The sequence below is a fragment of the Pseudorca crassidens genome, chromosome 1, assembly GCF_039906515.1.
Source record: "Pseudorca crassidens isolate mPseCra1 chromosome 1, mPseCra1.hap1, whole genome shotgun sequence".
Classification (NCBI taxonomy): domain Eukaryota; kingdom Metazoa; phylum Chordata; class Mammalia; order Artiodactyla; family Delphinidae; genus Pseudorca; species Pseudorca crassidens.
The window spans coordinates 88,807,025-88,824,875 of record NC_090296.1 but is presented as its reverse complement, the minus strand read 5'-3'; the positions used below and the strand labels follow the sequence as shown (position 1 = coordinate 88,824,875).

Sequence of the window (17,851 nt, the reverse complement as noted above, 5' to 3'; positions counted from 1 at the left end):
CATCATAGGGAACCTCCACCCCACCCCACCCCATGAAGCCATAATAAGAGTCGGGGGAGATATTGGTGCAGCAGAGGTAGATGCCACAGGGATGCGCACCACCTGTCCATGTAACACAGATTGCCAGGCTTCAGCCCAAAGTGATCTAGACAGAATCCCCAGGCAAAGGCTTTAAAAAGAAAAAAAAAAAAAAGTTGATTGTACTGTACCACCAGGTTTGGGAACCACAGATATGCAGCTGCCCAGCATCAAGACTCAACACAGTACATAGTAAGGCTTCGTTGCATAAAGTAGATAGATCTTTGCCCTCCAGAAGCCTAAAGTCTGGTGGGGGGCAATCAGTGGATACGTACTTCCTTAATGAAGGTTTAAAAACTATCACTTTAAATCGATTGATAATTAGAAACTAGAGTGGTTACTTACAATCAGAAACGGCCTGTTGAAACGAGGCAATCAGGAATGGCCAATAGCAATATTCTCCTCTGTAACGAACACGTCATTTAGACACCCCTCAATCAGACCAAGAGTTGGGAGCAAGGGAAAATTGGGAGAGGGAAATAGAAAAAGAGGAAGACTGATGCCTTTAGGTTATCTCAGACAGAGGAAAACAGCTACTCCAGACTTTAATTCTAAGTGTTATCTGGCAAGGGAGACCCCAGCACTAGCCTGCGAGGACGCTCTAGGTAAGTGTGCAGCTTGCACGCATAGGCACACGGTGTGGATTGCCAGCCATAACTCACCAAGGCCTCTCGTGGCTTTACAGTTCCCTCCCATATGGTATCGATGACCAACATCCCAGATTGTAGAAGACTCCTAAATTCAAAAATTCTGCCTCCTGTCACACCAGATGTAATCTAATTTCCAGTTCCAGAAACGTGTTCATCCTACCTACAGCCCATATTCCCAACGCTGTCCATTTCCTCCAATAAATAAACACAATACATAAATACATACATACATACATACTGTGTTTATGTGGGTTCTTAACATTTGTCAAAATACATTGCGGGTTTTCCCCAAGGAAAAGCAAGACTCATAGGACAGTATTGAAAAAGGAGGTGCGCCCTCTTGTGGCTCTGGCCAGACCTGGTCTCTTCCTAGCCACGTGCGCTGGGCGAGTTACTTCTCTAATTTAAGTCTCAGTCCTTTATAAGACACAAGTAAAATGCTCTCCCGTATGGTGATCACGAAGATGAAGTATGAAACTGGATGCAAAGCCCCTAGCCAAGTGTCTGCCTCAAAGTACTCAAAATTATACCAATTAATTTTTCTTTCTTTTTTTTTTTTTTCTTTTTGCGGTACGCGGGCCTCTCACCGTTGTGGCCTTCGCGGAGCACAGGCTCTGGACGCGCAGGCTCAGCCGCCATGGCTCACGGGCCCAGCCGCTCCACGGCATGTGGGATCTTCCCGGCCCGGGGCACGAATCCGTGTCCTCTGCATCGGCAGGCGGACTCTCAACCGCTGCGCCACCAGGGAAGCCCCACCAATTAATATTATTTTGATTATGATTGTGATTATGGCTGAGCCGACTCACCTCGCAGGACCTGGTAAGGAAAGGGAACGCGGCGCCGTCCCTGTGGTCCCTGTGCCGTGTGAGGTGGTGGGGAAGGCGGCTGGACAGACGGGCAGAGGCTCCCCGTGACGCGGAATTCTGGCTCCTTTACTCAGCGCTCACCTGGCTGCCAGTTAATCAGGTGCAGGTGGTAAACACGCACGGCTTGGCGTTACTTCAAACCTAGCGTTTACTGGGCCCCATTTGTAAAAGAAGATCCGCAGGCGCTCCAGTTCTCCAGCAGGCGGCGCCCACAGCCCGGCTCCGGGACCCAGCCAGGCGCGCTCTCGCCTTCCCCACTCCCTCTCCGCGGGCCAGGACTTCACCGGCTCTGTCACAGAGCCTACTGAGAGACCCTGGGAAGCTGAAAGGGCTCTTGTTGGCAGGTCCTGGCAGGAATCCCTGGTGTCAGCGGGCATCCTGGAGGAGCTGCAGTCCGCCTTCCTAGTCCGGAGGATGCTTTGCGACGGTGCAAAAGGACCATTCCTGAAAACGCAGGCTCCCTGAGGGTCTAAGCTCCTCCAACGGGGGAACCCAGCTTACCCACCTGAGGACTCCAGCAGCCGGCCAGAGACTGAGTGAGTAAGTAGACTAATGTTGACAATGGAGAAGAAGATAGGATGTGTCCACCTTCTTATTCTTGTAGTAAAAAGAGGTTTTTAACCCGAGCATCTCATTGGAGAATCACCACCACCACCCCCATTCTCAGTCCAAGTGGCTCCCACAGAGCTGACCCAATCCTCTCCCCCAAGATTGGTTCAACAAGTCACAAACTCAGCTTGGATCATCACACCTTTCCCCAGATTTTTGCCATTTTAACAGAAAAGAGGGACTGTGGGCTCTAAAGGCCAGAGGTAAGCCTGACCCTGCCCCACTTTGTCAGCATGTGAAGTGGTGTACCTGAGGAAGAAACCAACACAAAGAAACGCAGAGCAAGAACAAGAGAGGAAGAAATTGAGCCTCTGTATCCAGCCATGCCTGATCTCCTTCCCAAACTTCTAAGTACATAAGCCAATAAATTGCTTTTTTGCTACTTGGAAAATGAGAGAACTTGGACTAATGCATGTCTCCTTTTTCTTTTACTCCTGAGAAGAAATATGACAGCACTGAAGTAAGAGAAGCCTTCCAAAGTAATCCTGATATCAACAATTTTTCTCAGACACAGTGAGAACAGACTGCGATTCAAATCCCAGTTCTGTGTCTCATTTACTATGCAATCTTGAAAATCTTTTGGAACTTTTGACAATGAACATATAGTTCCTAGTCACAAATAACATCCTTTTCCTAGATTTATAAATTGGATTCTAGAAAAGTTTCATTTTAACCACAACCATTCAAATTACTATATTGTTTGTACAGTTATTGATGTTGAAGTACCTACAGTATTGTATTTGCACAGAAAATCCATAAGAAGGCATTCCTCATTTAGAAGACAACCACTAATTAGTCAGATATACAGTGGGTTCACAGGATGTATGGATGGATTTACAAGCTGGACTATTACCAATTTGGAGGAAGTAAGCAATAAAATCAGCTTTGCTGGAGTGAAAAGGCCTCCATTTGCTGAGATAAGGAAGAAATAAGGTAGGGAGAGTTTTCTGCCACAATCTTGTTAAATTTCAGGGGATGGTCCCCAGTCAACCTAGGTCATCTACTCTGGGAGGAAGGGCCCTGACTGACCACTGAGATAGTAAACAGGGGCGGGCAGAGGCCAAGGGCTGGTCAGCAATTGTCCCTTTCCCCACGTCCTCCCATTGCCCCCATACAGGGATTAAGTGACCACTGCCCTTTTTAATGAGGTCCTCCCAGGTGCAACGCTTTCTCTCCTCTCCACCCTCTGCCTCTCACCACCTCTCCCTCCACTCTGCTCTTTTCACCTCATCGCTTTGCTTCAGGCCTCTCTCTGCCATTCACGGGACTACACATGCCAACAGGGCCCTTGGGCCAAAGAGATTGCCAATGTTTTCCATCTCCTGGAACGTCTCCTTTAAAAGGAATACTTATAACTTGCTTTAGCCTATAAGCTTGGAAAGATATGTTAATCCCAGGCTTGTAAATCCAATTTTCTTATGTCAAAACTACTTTATGGTTTCACTCCATGAATATCACTGAGTGACGGAGTCTGAGTAAAACCCCATCGCAGGGGCTTCCCTGGTGGTGCAGTGGTTGCGAGTCCGCCTGCCGATGCAGGGGACACGGGTTTGTGCCCCGGTCCGGGAAGATCCCTCGTGCCGCGGAGTGGCTGGGCCCGTGAGCCATGGCCGCTGAGCCTGCACGTCTGGAGCCTGTGCTCTGCAACGGGAGAGGCCACAACAGTGAGAGGCCCGCGTACCGCAAAAAAAAACCCATCACAGAACTTGGCTGAGACCCCACAGTTGGCAGGGATTTGGGAAACTAACCTGCTGGAAGTGCCTCTCTCCCTGTCCAGAATCTTCTCTTCCACCCCCCTCCCTCTCCGTGGCGGCACTGTCATCCATCACAGTCACCGAAGCCTGGCAGTCATCCCAGCCTCCCTATCCCCCACCCATTGTAGTCATCCCAAAGCCCTGGGCTTCTGTATCCCTGTCTCTCCTATACTCACCTCTGTATCAAGGACGAAAGCTGGGAAAAGACAACTGGTTTCATCCAAAGTCTTCCAGTGAGGGAGGGGCATTTGCACCTCCTTCCAGATTGAAGATGGAAGGGGAGCCCTTTCCCTTTGGCAATGGCTGGCATACCAGTCCGTAGACATGAGGCTTGCAGGCAATCACCTGATTTGATGGGGCAAATCCTGAGATCAATGGGGCCAGTATTCCTGCAATTTCTGTAGCCTCTTGACCCCCTGAAAACCAGCAGTACTTGCCCATGATGTTTGTTTCCCCAGCCATTCCTAGAGTTCTATACGTACCAACTTCCCAATGTTCCAGGAGTTGGTGAAGTTTTTTCTGTAAAGGGCCAGCTAGTCAATATTTTAGCCTTTGAGGGCCACGTTCAGTCTCTGTCACAACTACTCAGCTCTGCCACTGTAGTGCAAAAGCAGCCCTAGACAATACAGAAATGGAGGAGGATGGCTGTGTTCCAATAAAACTTCATTTATAAAAACAGGCAGTGGGCTGAATTTGGCTCACAGGTCATAGTTTGCCAGCCTCTGCACTTTCCAATTCCTTTCTGCCTGCACTATTTATATAGTGGTTTTTGTTTGCCTGACATACAGTATCCTAAATATTCCTGATTTTTTCCCCTCCTCTCCTTCCTTAGTGCCTTAATTCAAGCCCTCACCCTTCCTTGCTGAAGTTAGTTGGCCCTGGCCTTGGTCAGCCTGTCTGGAGTCTTCTCCTCCATGCATAGCTCACCCAAGCTGCTACAGTCTCCTCTCATTCACGCGTAAATTCCTTCAGTGGCTCTGCACCCCTTTGAGTTTACGTTGTGTCAGTCAGCGGCCCAACAGAAAGCAGATGACACGGTCAAGTGAGGCTAGTTCACGAAGGGCTTATGTACAAAGGTGGGCCAGGTTGGGGGAACCGCAGGCCCAGTGAGGTCCCTCGGGATTCGTAGGCAGGGAGCTGTTGCCACCCTTGTGCCCGTCAGGATGGGTGCAGGGAGAGGGCATCAGAACCCAAAAAGAGAGTGGGGCTTCTCCAGCCATCTGTGCTGAAGGACCAGATTTGTGGGATTTGTTTTCATTTTGTTTGATTTTTTAAAAATCTAATTCTTCTCAGACTAGTACTTCTGCAAAATACAATTAAAAATTATTGGGAAAAAATGAAATTTGAAAACACATAAAACACAAGCCCCCACAGGGAGATCAGCTCAGTGCTTTGTGACCGCCTGGAGGGGTGGGATAGGGAGGTGGGGAGGGAGGGAGACGCAAGAGGGAAGAGATATGGGAACATATGTATATGTATAACTGATTCACTTTGTTATAAAGCAAAAACTAACACAGCATCGTAAAGCAATTATACTCCAATAAAGAGGTAAAAAAAAAAAAACACAAGCCCCAATTTTTTTATTATTAGATCCAACAGGTAACATATATAAATTATCTCTGTCAAATTAATTCCTACTCTCAATTTCTGTTCTTACCTCATCATAGGGCCAAGATAGCCCCGCCAGGAGGGAGCCAGAAAAAGAAACGCCCCAACCTTACCCTCCTCCCTCCCTCCCACCTCTTACCAACCCACACTGGCCAAACCCAACCAGAAACTAGACAGCAGGGGAGACCATTCGCGGCCTGTGCTGGGCCGCCTCCCAGGGCAGACAGCAGGATGCCGAAAGTCCAGGGTGGGGCTGGAGGAACAAAAGGCAACATCAGAGATCCCAACCTAAGATCCTCCAGAAGCCCATTTCCCACCGTCTTCCTGTCGTTCAGTATCCCTCGTACACATACCAAGTTACCCACAGTCCCCACAGCCTCCCGCCTGCATCCCTTTACACATACTGTTCCCCACGCCTGGGAAGTTTCCGCTCCTCTGTTCCTGGCCAAGTCTAACTCGCAGATCAGGACTGTAGTGGTAATAATGGTTTGGAGTGCTGAGAACATTTGTCCATCAATCTACTTCTTTAGGTAGCAAACCCCACTCCCCTAGCTATTAAGTGGGCACATGGCCAAAGTGTGGCTGGTTCGTTCAGCTAACAAATATTTACTGAGAACTTACTGTGTGCTGCTCTAGGTACTGCTAATACAGCACTCAACAGAAAGAGCACTCTTACGGATAGGGGAAACACAGTTATTTGTTCATCTGCTAATAATCATAATCCTTCCCCAGAACTGGTCTGTGGACATTTAGAAAGCCAAGTTCTTTTTTCCACTAAGGAGGCCAAGCCAGGAGGACATGCATGTAGCCCTCTTCCCTGGGCACAGTGAGAAAGCCTGTCTGTCGCAGAGAGTGAGTCAGAGGGAAAAAGAATTGAGAGAATTGAAAGGAAAAAGAGAGCACCTTGATTATATTATGACTCCTAGATCTAGCCAAATCTGAAGTGAACACCTGAGTTTCCCAGTTACATGAGTCAGTAAGTTCTCCTTTTTCTCTTAGGCTTATTTGGGTTGGATTTCTGTCCGAACCAAATGAGACCTGGCTAATACAGGGACTCATCTCAAACTTTACCTTCTTCTGAATATTCTCCCTGAATGTCTGGTGTAAGACAGTGGCATATTCTGAATGCTATGACCACACACAGATGGGACATCTACCTTGGCGCTTTATGGAAAGAACCCAGCAGAGCTCACTGAGGACAAGGGTTTTCATCTCTGAATCCCCAGGGCCTTGTGTTTATTAGATGCCCCCAAAATATTTGTGGGAGTAGCTGATAGTGAATTCTTGCAGTCAGTGAACCCCTATAACCAATAGTATATATCTATCATATGTATTTATACAGCCTGGAGATTGGGACTGATTGAGATCAAAAGAGATTGAATACAAAGGGCCTTCTGTGATCTAAGTTAACCAGTGGCCCAGAGAGTTTCAGGGACTTCCCCTAGGTGACACAGCCAGTGAGAGGCAGATCTGGGATTCAAACCAGGCAAGCTGGATCCAGACACGTGCTCTTAGCCACTACCCCACATGGGCTAATCTATAATGCTGGCAATTTCCCAACTCTGAAAGTCAGTCGAAATGAGGCAGGGATCTGTGGTGGTATCAAGTGACAGAATCCGTCTTGCTAGAACAAGGATGTTGGAGAGCCATCATGACCGCATTTCTCACAGGCAGGCAGGAATTTCTAGTCTAAGGGGAAGCTGTATTTCTGAGCACTTCATTCAACTACTGGAGTTAACAACAACAATCACAGCTACAGTCTATGTGCCAAACTGCTAAAAGCTATACCTCAATTCATTTAATGCTTGTGTTAACCCTGTGAAGTAGGTATTGTTACCCACTCTACAGGTTATAAAGTGGTGATGAAAACGCACTAGTGGGACGCTATGAGGTACGAGTCAGTGGGAGAGCCAGGACCTGAATCCCCGTCTGCGGCTCCAGATCCTGTGTTCTATCCAGCTGTCCCTCGAGAAATCTGAACCCAGCTTGTGCCAGGACAGCACCAGAGTTCCTGCCTTTTTGCACCACTGCGGGCCTGGGTGTGGCCTCAAATTGTAGCTGAGGGATGCAATTACAGGAGTTTTACTGCATGTAAACATGGAAAGTTATAACTTCATTTAGGGTTGTTCACAGCATGCACTCCTCCCGGGAAGTTACTTTTTAAAAATCAGTACGGGGGGGGGAGGGGTAGAAAACTGTTCCATATTTCACCGTCCATCTTTCTCAACTGTGTCTTGTGACCTTTCTACCTAATATCTGTTGCAAAGTATTAGCCTTGACTTTCCCTAGCATGAGACAAGCAATCTCCTTAGCTACTTGGCAGTTAACCTACGCAGAGAGACCTGGTTTTCATTCATCCTTTCAGAAAGCCTCATCTTATCCAAAGCATTGCTCTTGTTCCTTCCCCCCCCCCCCACACCCAAAATGATCACAGTGAGCCTATCCCAAATGAAAGTTCTGTCTGTGGTCTTAGGGCATAAAGCAGGGACTTTGCTTTAAAATCAGACTGGACTTATCCAGTGCATACAATCAGAGGAGCTACTCTTAACTGTTGCATTACAAAGCCACCTTCCACAAAAAGACCTTCTATGTCTTTGATAATTATCTGTTATTGGAGGATTATGTGAGAAAAGTATCTAGTGATGACTATATGCCAATACTCTCCAAGGCACATGACATATATTTGTTACATTAATTAATTAGCAGTTTTCTCAGCCAGGACAAATGATCCGTGCACCTTGAGTAATTACTCACCGATCTCCTCCTCTCTACAACCAACCCCTGGGTCTTCAACGCATATTAAGTGTAAAACACAGGTCACAAAACAGTACTTACAGTATGATCCTATTTGTTTTCAGGAACTTTATATGTAACAGCAATTTTAGGACCCTAGAGAAAAAGACACCAAGATGCTATTAGCTGTTACAACTGGGTGATGGATTTGGAGTGATTTCTATTCCATTTGTTGATCTCTGTTCTCTAAATTTTCTACAAAATTTAGAAATAAGGGGGGAAAAACACCAAAAATGTTTTTAATACAAAAGAAATAAATAAATAAGAACCAACTGAATCTGAAACCCTGTGCTCTCCCTGCTGACTTAAGTCTCACTTCCCTCCCTGTATCTCAGTGGTCCCTAAGCTGCCACCCAGCTCTGTTTTCACTATATCCACAGCTCACCCCGGGCTGACACCAAGGGTGGGGGTGGGGGGGCAAGGAGGGATTTCCCAAGTCAGCAGTCCTAGCCCTGAGTCACTTCTGCACTCTGCAGGCATCAGCCTCTGAGCTGGAGCCCTCCACAGGGTGGGACCAGCCACCTCACCCTGCCCCAGGCACCACCTTTGGAGAAACCACCACCTATCCTGGTCTTAACCCCTCCCCACTTCCTGCTGCTGACCCGGCTAACCTGAGGCAGTCCCAGAGAAGGGCCTCGCCCTCGGCCGATCCCACATTCGTGGTTAAGGAGATATGGTTTCAAAGGCCAGACTTTTCTGGAATTCAGCACATTTCTGATCTTTCCCGGCTCGGAGGAGGAACAGCTGGAGACCAGTGTACTGACCAATAGCGGTTACTGCTCCCTCCAGCCCCGGCAGTAAATTCTGCCCAGCATAATGTGAACTGAGGCAGTTTCCTGATGCTTGGAGGTTTATTCGGAATGCATGATCGTAAACAGACCCAAGAAGCTCCAGCTCACCCCGGGAGGGATTTCACAGTGACTCACCCCGGAGGCTCAGCCATTCCCAGAGACACAGCCTCACTCTCTGAAAATACATTTTTGTCCACATTTAGGGAGAGAGTCCTGGCTGGTTATTCCCAGGACTTCTTGGACCTTGCAGGGAAAGATCATTTGGGGTGAAGCGCCCCCAGCTCTCGCTGACTCAGCGGTCTCAGGCAGGAACTCTGTAAAGGCCCAGGGACTCCGAGAACAGGGCAGAAACACCCCACCTCTGCCTGTTTCAGAGCCGCACAGAGGGAAAAACAGTGCCACCTGTTATAGCACTGCTCTCCCATTCTAGAACTGAGGTGGGAGTGGGAGGGCTCAGTGCGACCACTACAGTGGTCAGTATAATCTATGGTCCAAATAGGACATTTCGGAGAGTGAAAGGGGGCGTCATGGATAGCTATGCCGGAATAACATATGTTAAACGGGAAGATGTGTGGTCATGCAGAAAACATCTCCCACTTCTAGTGCCAGATTAGGGGTCTGCTGCTAGGACGGTACCCCGTTCCTCCTCAGAACTGTGCCACTGAGGAAAGTCTACTTTCCAAATCAGATCAAGGCCTCTTTCGGCGAGCTCCCCAGCATCCCAGGGAAAGGAGAGGAAACTATCCTTTAGGAACCACAAAACTGTGGCAGGGCCGTTATCTGTCGGTTCGCCACTGCATCTCCAGGGCCAAGACAGTGCCTGGCAGCTCAGTAAATCCTTGCTGAATTAATGAATGAATGCCTAAGCAGAGTTTCTAAAGTCATCAGGGAACTTCAGGAAACCAGAGAGACTTAGCAACCCTAGGTAACACTGTTACCTAAACTAGGTAACAGTTTAGGTTTGAACTCTAAACTGTTATGAAAATCTAAGGCATTGCATAGACTGCTAAACAATGCCCTTTGGTGGAGTGTATAAATAAATGTGAAACATGCAAAGCTTTCAAATACCAGACTGAACTGAAACTGCAAGCTTCCAAATAAACTGGTTGGGGACAAATGATTTTGCTGCTGAACTTCAAATAAACTGCAACTACTTCCTGCAATATTTCCAATGTGATCTCATTCAAAATTTTATTGGCCAGAATTGGGACTGAATCAACGCCATCCTCGCTGTGTGTATGTTCTCTGCAAAGCAGGGGCCATGAGAGAATTAGATTTGCAAGAGATTTATTGGGGGAAATGTCTGTCAAGGCTAAAGAAGGAGGAACAGGAGAAGGCAAGGGAGGGCTTTCAGACCATGATTCGGCAGGGACACCTGGGAAAGGAGGAGGGGAAGGAAGGAGGGATGGGAAAGAACCACCTCAGGCTTGACGCAGTCCCGAGAGAGTTTCAGCCAGGCTAATGGGAAATCCTGGAGCCAAAGTTGCCAGGAAGAAGAGTTCCACATCCTGTAGGAATAGGCCAGCATGAGTACCCACCCCACTCCCCGCATCAGTCACTGGCTAGGAGAATGTGGCCTCCGCGTGAACATGGTGGCAGAGCAGAGGGGCAGCAGCCGGGCTCTCGGTCCACTGCCCCCGCAGCACCAGTTCTAGGCCGCATGTCTTTGGGGCTTTCACAGACACTGTTTGAAATACTATTCTCCTTGGAATGACTCTTGTTTTCTGTAAATCCAAACAGGCTCTGGAGAAATTAGGCCCGCTATCAGTTGAATACTCGAAGTAGATAACAGGTAAGCTATCCCACCACCACCATCTTTTCCTCCCCAGGGCCGTAACTTTTCATTCCACTAGTCAAGATAGAATTTTCTCACAGAATGTCAATCAATGGCAAGCTTTTATTTAAAAAATAGAAGTCTATTCTTTCATTTGCGTATTTCCAAAGAATCAAACTCATCCTGGGCAGCCTGCATGGTGGCTGTCCAGAGGGACTGAAAAGGGAGGCATCTGGTCACCATCATCCAGCAGTAAATGCTTTACGGGGTTAGATTTTGAGTTCTTCATGCTGCTCGCGGTCAATCAGTGGCTGTGATTTTGGTCCAGGAGCCATCCAAGGATGGATGGCCATCCCTGCAAGCCATCCAGAAGCTGAGCCATCCTCAGCTCCTACCCAGATGGAACAACTTCCGCAGAAAGGCTGGTCCTCCCCAGTAACCCCTGTAAGAAATGACACAGAAAAGTTCTTTGCGTCGGAAAAGATGGGGGTGACTTCGGCCAGCCTGGCGGCTGCTCACACAAAACACTTATCAGGCCATACAGCAAGACTGACAGCGAAGTAGAAAGATCCCAGGACTAGGAGGGGACAAGTCCTGGCTTTGACACTGACTTGCTATGTGAGCCTGAACACGCTGACTCGGTTCGGCCAAACAAAGCCCCTACTACGTGCAGACTGCAATCCCTTCTACCTTCACCTGCTCGTGAATTAAGTATAGGTCAGGGTTTCTCAACCTCGGCCCTACTGACATTTTGGACCAGATACTTCTCTGTGGTGGAGGCTGTCCGGTTCAGCAGCATCCTAGGCCTCTGCTCACTAGATGCCAGTAGCATCCCCTCCAGTTGTGACAACAGAATGTATCTCCAGATGTTGTCAAACGTCCCCTGGGGAGCAAAACCACCCCTGGCTGAAAAACACTGGTATCGATATTCTGACTTACTCTTCTTAAAGGGTTTAGGAAAGTCAAATGAGATCATTTTTTTTTTTGCAACAAAAAAAGAGGAATTATTAAGTTTGGTACTCTGTTTACTACTTGAATGCCTACTATGTAGCTGTCTCTTTAGGTATTGTCTCATTCTTCCCCATCCTGTGAGGAAGACAATGTTACTTTCATTTTGCAGATGAGAAACTTAAAACACAGAGAGTTTAAGCAACTGGCCCTAGGACACACAGCTAGTAAATGGCAGACACGTGATTCAAACAAAGGTCAGACTCCAAAGCTTATGCTCTTAATCGCTATGTTTTCTTTGTCCTATAACATAATAAAAACAAAAGCAAGGTAGCAGATGATAAAGTACTTGACATGTCAAAGTGATTTACTATGATGATTACTATTATTTATCCAGCAGCAAGAGAGAACCAGAAACTGGAAGACAGACGACTCGGTCACTGCCAATAATGGAGACAGCAGGCTGCATCCCCTGTGGGTGGTAGCTGTGCTAGGGCTCCCTTCCCTCACCCAGGGCAGCCTCTTTCCCACCACATCTGGCCGTTGCTTCAGAACCCTTCTCAGGCGGCCATCACTAATCTATGAGACCTGGCACAGCAAGGTGGTTCCCTTTCGACAGTCCTGCTCGGGGTCATATCTCCTGAAGCTGGAAGGCCTTTTGGAAACAACCGCCCTGCACAAGTCGGTGCAATCTGCTAACAGCTGTGCCTCTCCCCCAGGCAATGCACTGACCTTAGCATCACATTCCAATACAGGAACGGCATCATGTCAGCCTTCATGAGGTACATGGAAAGCCTCTCTTTGCTCTGGTCAAAGGGGAAGGTTTCCAGGGGCTGAGCGTTGTAGTCAAATTCCGCGAGAATAACACGGTTGTAGCCAGTCACCAGTGGACACGACGTGTAGCCATCATACTAAAATTGGCCATGAGACAGAGTTGGAAAGTGGCTTCTTTCACGGTGCTGTGTAGATACTTTAGAATTTATTATTTACTCTGAGCAGTTGTAATTTTTTTCTTTGTTTGTATATTCTAATTTTTTGTACAGCGAAAAAATAGAAATTATATAATACACTAAAGGCAAAAACTGAAGTGCCCATATTAGAGAAATTAATTAAGAAAGTGGCAAAATTGTGGGAAAACACTGTTTTCATGCAGAACAGAAGATGGTAAATTGAGACAGTGATTCTTACAAGGCATACAAACCTTCTTCACTGGTGTTTGATTCTTCATAATCAGAGAAATTGTTCTGTCAAGTATTCCTGACTGGGCAGCTACATGAGAAATGGAGAAGTCAGAAAAACATAAGCATCTAGATTTTCCATGAAAACTAATTTGCAAGTAACTTTAATGTGAACAAGTTAAGAAGACCCCATCCCTCTAGACTGTAACTAGAGCACAACTCTTAACCCAGTGATGAAATCTAGCTTCACCAGTGACAAGACAAACTAACATGAGGGGCTCCTGAGGTGACACAGTGGGAGGTACACAGCCTCACTGTGCAAGTCTTGCCGAAACGTATGATCTGAATCTGATCATCAAAAACTACTAGATGGTTCTAAATTGTGGGATATTCTACAAGATAACCGGCCTGGACTCTTCAAAAATGCCAATGTCATGAAAGTAAAAAAAAAAAAAAAAAACCCAAATGTCAGAGGCTTCTAGAATTAAAGAAAACCAAAGAGACATGACAACCAATACAGAGTGTGGCCTTTGACTGGCTCATGAATTTAAGGGGAATTGGGGCCGGGGGGGGCAGGGAAAGCTATAAAGGACATTTTTAGGGAAAATGGAGAAATTCAAACTGGATTGTATTGATGATTTTGTAATACAATGTTCAGTTTCTTGGACATGATAATGATCTTGTGGGTATAGAGGAGAAAGTGCTTTTTCTTAGGAGATAGAGGTTGAAGTGTTTGAGGGTGAAGTATCAGGATGTCAAAACTTACTTTCTAACAACTCAACCAAAAAATGTACATAGTGATCAAGCAAAATATTAATTTATTGGTTAATTATTATGTTAGTCACAAAATATTAATAACTGGTTAACACCTGAAGGGTATATGGGTATTCACTGTACTTTCAAATTTTTCATAGATTTGAGATTTTTGAAATGAAAAGTTGGGGGAAAATTACTGTTAATAATGAAAAAGACAGGTTTCCCTGGTTGCACAGTGGTTAAGAATCCGCCTGCCAATGCAAGGAACACAGGTTCAAGCCCTGGTCTGGGAAGACCCCACATGCCACGGAGCAACTAAGCCCGTGCGCCACAACTACTGAGCCTGCGCTCTAGAGCCCGTGAGCCACAACTACTGAGCCCACGTGCCACAACTACTGAAGCCCGCGCACCTAGAGCCCATGCTCTGCCACAAGAGAAGCCACCGCAATGAGAAGCCCGCGCACCACAACGCACCGCAACAAAGAGTAGCCCCGGCTCGCCGCAACTAGAGAAAGCCCACGCACAGCAATGAAGACCCAATGCAGCCAAAAATAAATTTTAAAATAGTAATAATAATAATGAAAAAGACATTCAATGGATTTCCTAGAAAGTCTTTCTTAGGTTGACGTATTCAAGCAGAAGTAACACACGTTTGGCAGGTGTGTAATTCACACAAAATGCTCCCATACCCGTCAGCAGGGAGGTCCGTGTTTCATAACATCTAAAGAAGACAGTCCCTGTCTACAGAAAACAGAATCTAAAAGGCAATTCCCTCCATCACTGCTAGAGCAGAACATCGAAGTGAAGAATTTAGTTTCCCAGGCTGAGGCCTTAATCATGTACCAATCAGGGCACTCTCCACTGTATCTGTCTTAGTGCAATTTTCTGCTCTGCAAGCTTTCAATTGACTTGCATGTGTTTTCTGGGGAAACAAATGCTTCCCTAGTTTTACGGTGTTTCAGGCAGAAGAAAAATAGCCAATCTACCTGGCATCGGGGGCAAAGAAGGCCAGGGATGTGAGCACGGCAGTATGAGAAGTAACAGAATTCTAGAGAGCTGGAAAAGCGGTACCTCTCTGTCTCTAATGCCCCCTCCCCTGAAAACCACCCCTCTGACAGAGAAAAGGCAGATGAGGTCGTGCTACTCTGGTTGCAAAGCACTCAACAGATACTTTCTTCTTTACACAACACTAGGTTCACGGACAACTTGCTTCTCTGTTGGGGAGGCCAAAGTCATTTTTAGGCCACAAAAGTTTCTTCATTATTAATGAAGATAATGAAATCTATTTTCATTAATATAATTAGCACATAATGAAATGCCACTTGTGCCCAACTTTTGTTTTTGTTATGACAGTGCCTGAGGATGACATCATGTTGAGTGGGGAAGAAACACAACTCGTGGTCTTACCTACGGCAGCAGCGGTCTTTGACGTCGGCAGGTTGGTGCAGTCCCCGATCCCAAACACGTTTGGGTACCGCTTGTGCTGCAGAGTGTCTTTATCCACGTCCACCCAGCCGGCAGCGTCAGCCACAGGACTTGTCTTGAGGACATCTGGTGGGCTCATTGGTGGTGTAACGTGAAGCATTTCATACTGCAGAAAGGGAGAGCATCCAAATGTGTGTTTCTTCTGTTATTTCTACAGCCCCACAAGCTCCCGTCCTAACTCCCTAACCCACACCCTGTACTATGGCTGTATGGAGCAGTGTAAGTGCTCATTACTGATCCACACCCACTCCAAGATTTTACTCGCTCCTGTGCACATGTGGTGATAAAATAACTGACATGGTCTCCCTATACAGAGGGCACGTGATCCCTTGGGCAGCAGGCATGGGGGAATCCGAAATACTGGAGTGAACCTCACTAACATTTTGAAAGAACTCATTGATGCTTCTATTTATTACTAAAACAAAGCAGGGGGTGTATCTCAGTTGCTCTCTCCCTGACCCTCAGCTGTCGACTTGTAAAAGTCTGGTACTTCAGTTTTATTCTGCAAAGAGGTTCTCAGAGCACCTGAAACTTGTAAAGGCCATGTGAGGAGCTCATAAGTGGGCACCATTCCCAAATGTGGGCCAACACTCAAAATACATAAAGGAAACCATCAAAACACCAATTTAAGGTGAAATAAAGGTGGCAAGAATATTGGCTAGCACTTTGAAGAAGGAGGGGTCTGATTCAGTGCTGGGTTTACTGAACCATGTGGGAGGCAGGGTGGATTTTTTTTCCAAAAACCTGTATCAGGGTTACCCTTGGCAATAGGGCACTAACCAAACCTGGTCAATTCTGATGGCTCATTTAACTCTTTTGTTTATGTAATGTTCTTTTTTGTTTACATGATATTTTGCAGTTTATCCTTTTTATTCCTTTCATTTAATAAACTCCATCTAGCAATATCAAATTGATTTAAATGTCCACAAAACATTTCATTACGGTGAAAACGTTAGCATCTTAGGACAATCCTAACCTTGTAATAGTCAACAACCCCTGGTTTCCATAAGGAGCTCTGTCCCCTCACCGGGGCCTGGCAGTCATTGGTGGCAGAGGGAGTTAGGAAGGTGACTTGTATTTATTCCCACTCTCAGACAATTATAAGCTTAATCAACCTTAAGGTAGAAGGAGTAGGGCAAATGGGCAGTGTTCTGCAAAGCACTCTGGGTGGCTCTTTAGGGGCCTGGGTCCCTGAGGCTGGGTCTGTTCATTTACATGGAGACTGACCACATGTCTGCAGGACAGCAGATGGAATGGTCAAGAACCGTCATCCACCAAATTATTAAGGCCATGTCTGTATTTCTGCAGTTAACCAGACCACTTTTTTTAGCTGAGGGCTAAACCTTACTAAAGTTACTGTGCTTGAATTTCACAAATACACATGAATTTCATACATCTTTTCTAGAAGGAAGGTTAAATATTTCCACATAATCATCATAAAGGTATGAAGTTTTACTTGAGAAAAGAACTACTGGGGTTTGCATTATAGATTTGCTGAAAATTAACATTAGCATTCAGTTGTAGCTTGTTCTTTAGCCATTATTTCCATAAACTGAATCTGATAAATAACTTGGTTATCCTTCATTAACATAAATCATCTATTGAGAATATAAACTTTAATGTTCATAAGCAGCATTTGGGAGACTTGTGGTAAATGCAGGTTCCTGGGCCCCACCACCCCCAGATCCCAATCCAGTAGGTGTGGGAGAACAGGAATCTGCACTTTAACAAAATCCCCTAGTGATTCTGACATATGAAACCTGTAGATGATAGTTTTAGAAGCTCTGGCTTGAAGGAACAGGTTCATTTACAATGAAAAATGAAATGCTATTACTTAGAAAGTGATTTCACCTTTCCTTTCCTCATCTATAAGGAAATGCACTACATTAGACAATCTCCAAAATCTCATCTAGTTCTAGGACTCCATGATATAAAAAAAGTTTAGGACTTCCCTAGTGGCGCAGTGGTTGAGAGTCTGCCTGCTGATGCAGGGGACACGGGTTTGTGCCCCCGTCCGGGAAGATCCCACATGCCGCGGAGCGGCTGGGCCCGTGAGCCATGGCTGCTGAGCTTGTGCGTCCAGAGCCTGTGCTCCGCAATGGGAGAGGCCACAGCAGTGAGAGGCCCGCATACCGCCAAAAAAAAAAAATAAAAGTTTAGATATTTATAAACATAGGAGACTTGGACCAGTTCACAAGCTCTCTATGAAGGATCAGAGACTATAGGCTTTTGGGTACATTTAATTCTTTACAGCATGGTGCCCAATCCTGGTTACACAAGAGAATCATTAGGGGAACTTTTGAAATTCCCAATCCTCAGTCCACACCCTAGACCAATTAACCAGAATCCCTGGGGGTTAGACCCAGGCATCAGCACATTTTAAAAGCTCTCCAGGTTATTGCAATGTGCAGCCAGGGCTGAGAGCCACTGCTCTAAAGACTTTTGGTCGATTTTTTGAAATTCGTATTTTAAACAGTGGAATTGGGTCTGGAGGGAAAATCTTACCTAAAATCTTATACTTCAAAAGGGCACAAATAATCTTCTTTCCTTATAAACCCTTT

The 17,851-nt window shown here is 46.2% G+C and overlaps 1 protein-coding gene and 1 long non-coding RNA gene across 4 annotated transcripts in view; both read right to left on the bottom strand.

The window, feature by feature from the left end:
- Window positions 1-1,786, bottom strand: part of LOC137230488 (uncharacterized) — a 204,733-nt gene extending 202,947 nt beyond the window's left edge. For both annotated transcript variants that reach the window (XR_010946163.1, XR_010946156.1), the window contains exon 1: window positions 1,535-1,786. This is a non-coding gene — a long non-coding RNA (uncharacterized lncRNA). The remainder of the gene's footprint in view (window positions 1-1,534) is intronic.
- Window positions 1,787-11,026: 9,240 nt separating this feature from the next.
- Window positions 11,027-17,851, bottom strand: part of SQOR (sulfide quinone oxidoreductase) — a 46,016-nt gene continuing 39,191 nt past the window's right edge. For both annotated transcript variants that reach the window (XM_067745882.1, XM_067745891.1), the window contains exons 7-10: window positions 15,213-15,396; window positions 13,073-13,140; window positions 12,604-12,782; window positions 11,027-11,365 (exon numbers count right to left, since the gene is read on the bottom strand). In XM_067745882.1, coding sequence (XP_067601983.1) covers window positions 11,308-11,365; window positions 12,604-12,782; window positions 13,073-13,140; window positions 15,213-15,396 — 489 coding nt within the window. In that variant the 3' untranslated portion in view covers window positions 11,027-11,307. The remainder of the gene's footprint in view (window positions 11,366-12,603; window positions 12,783-13,072; window positions 13,141-15,212; window positions 15,397-17,851) is intronic.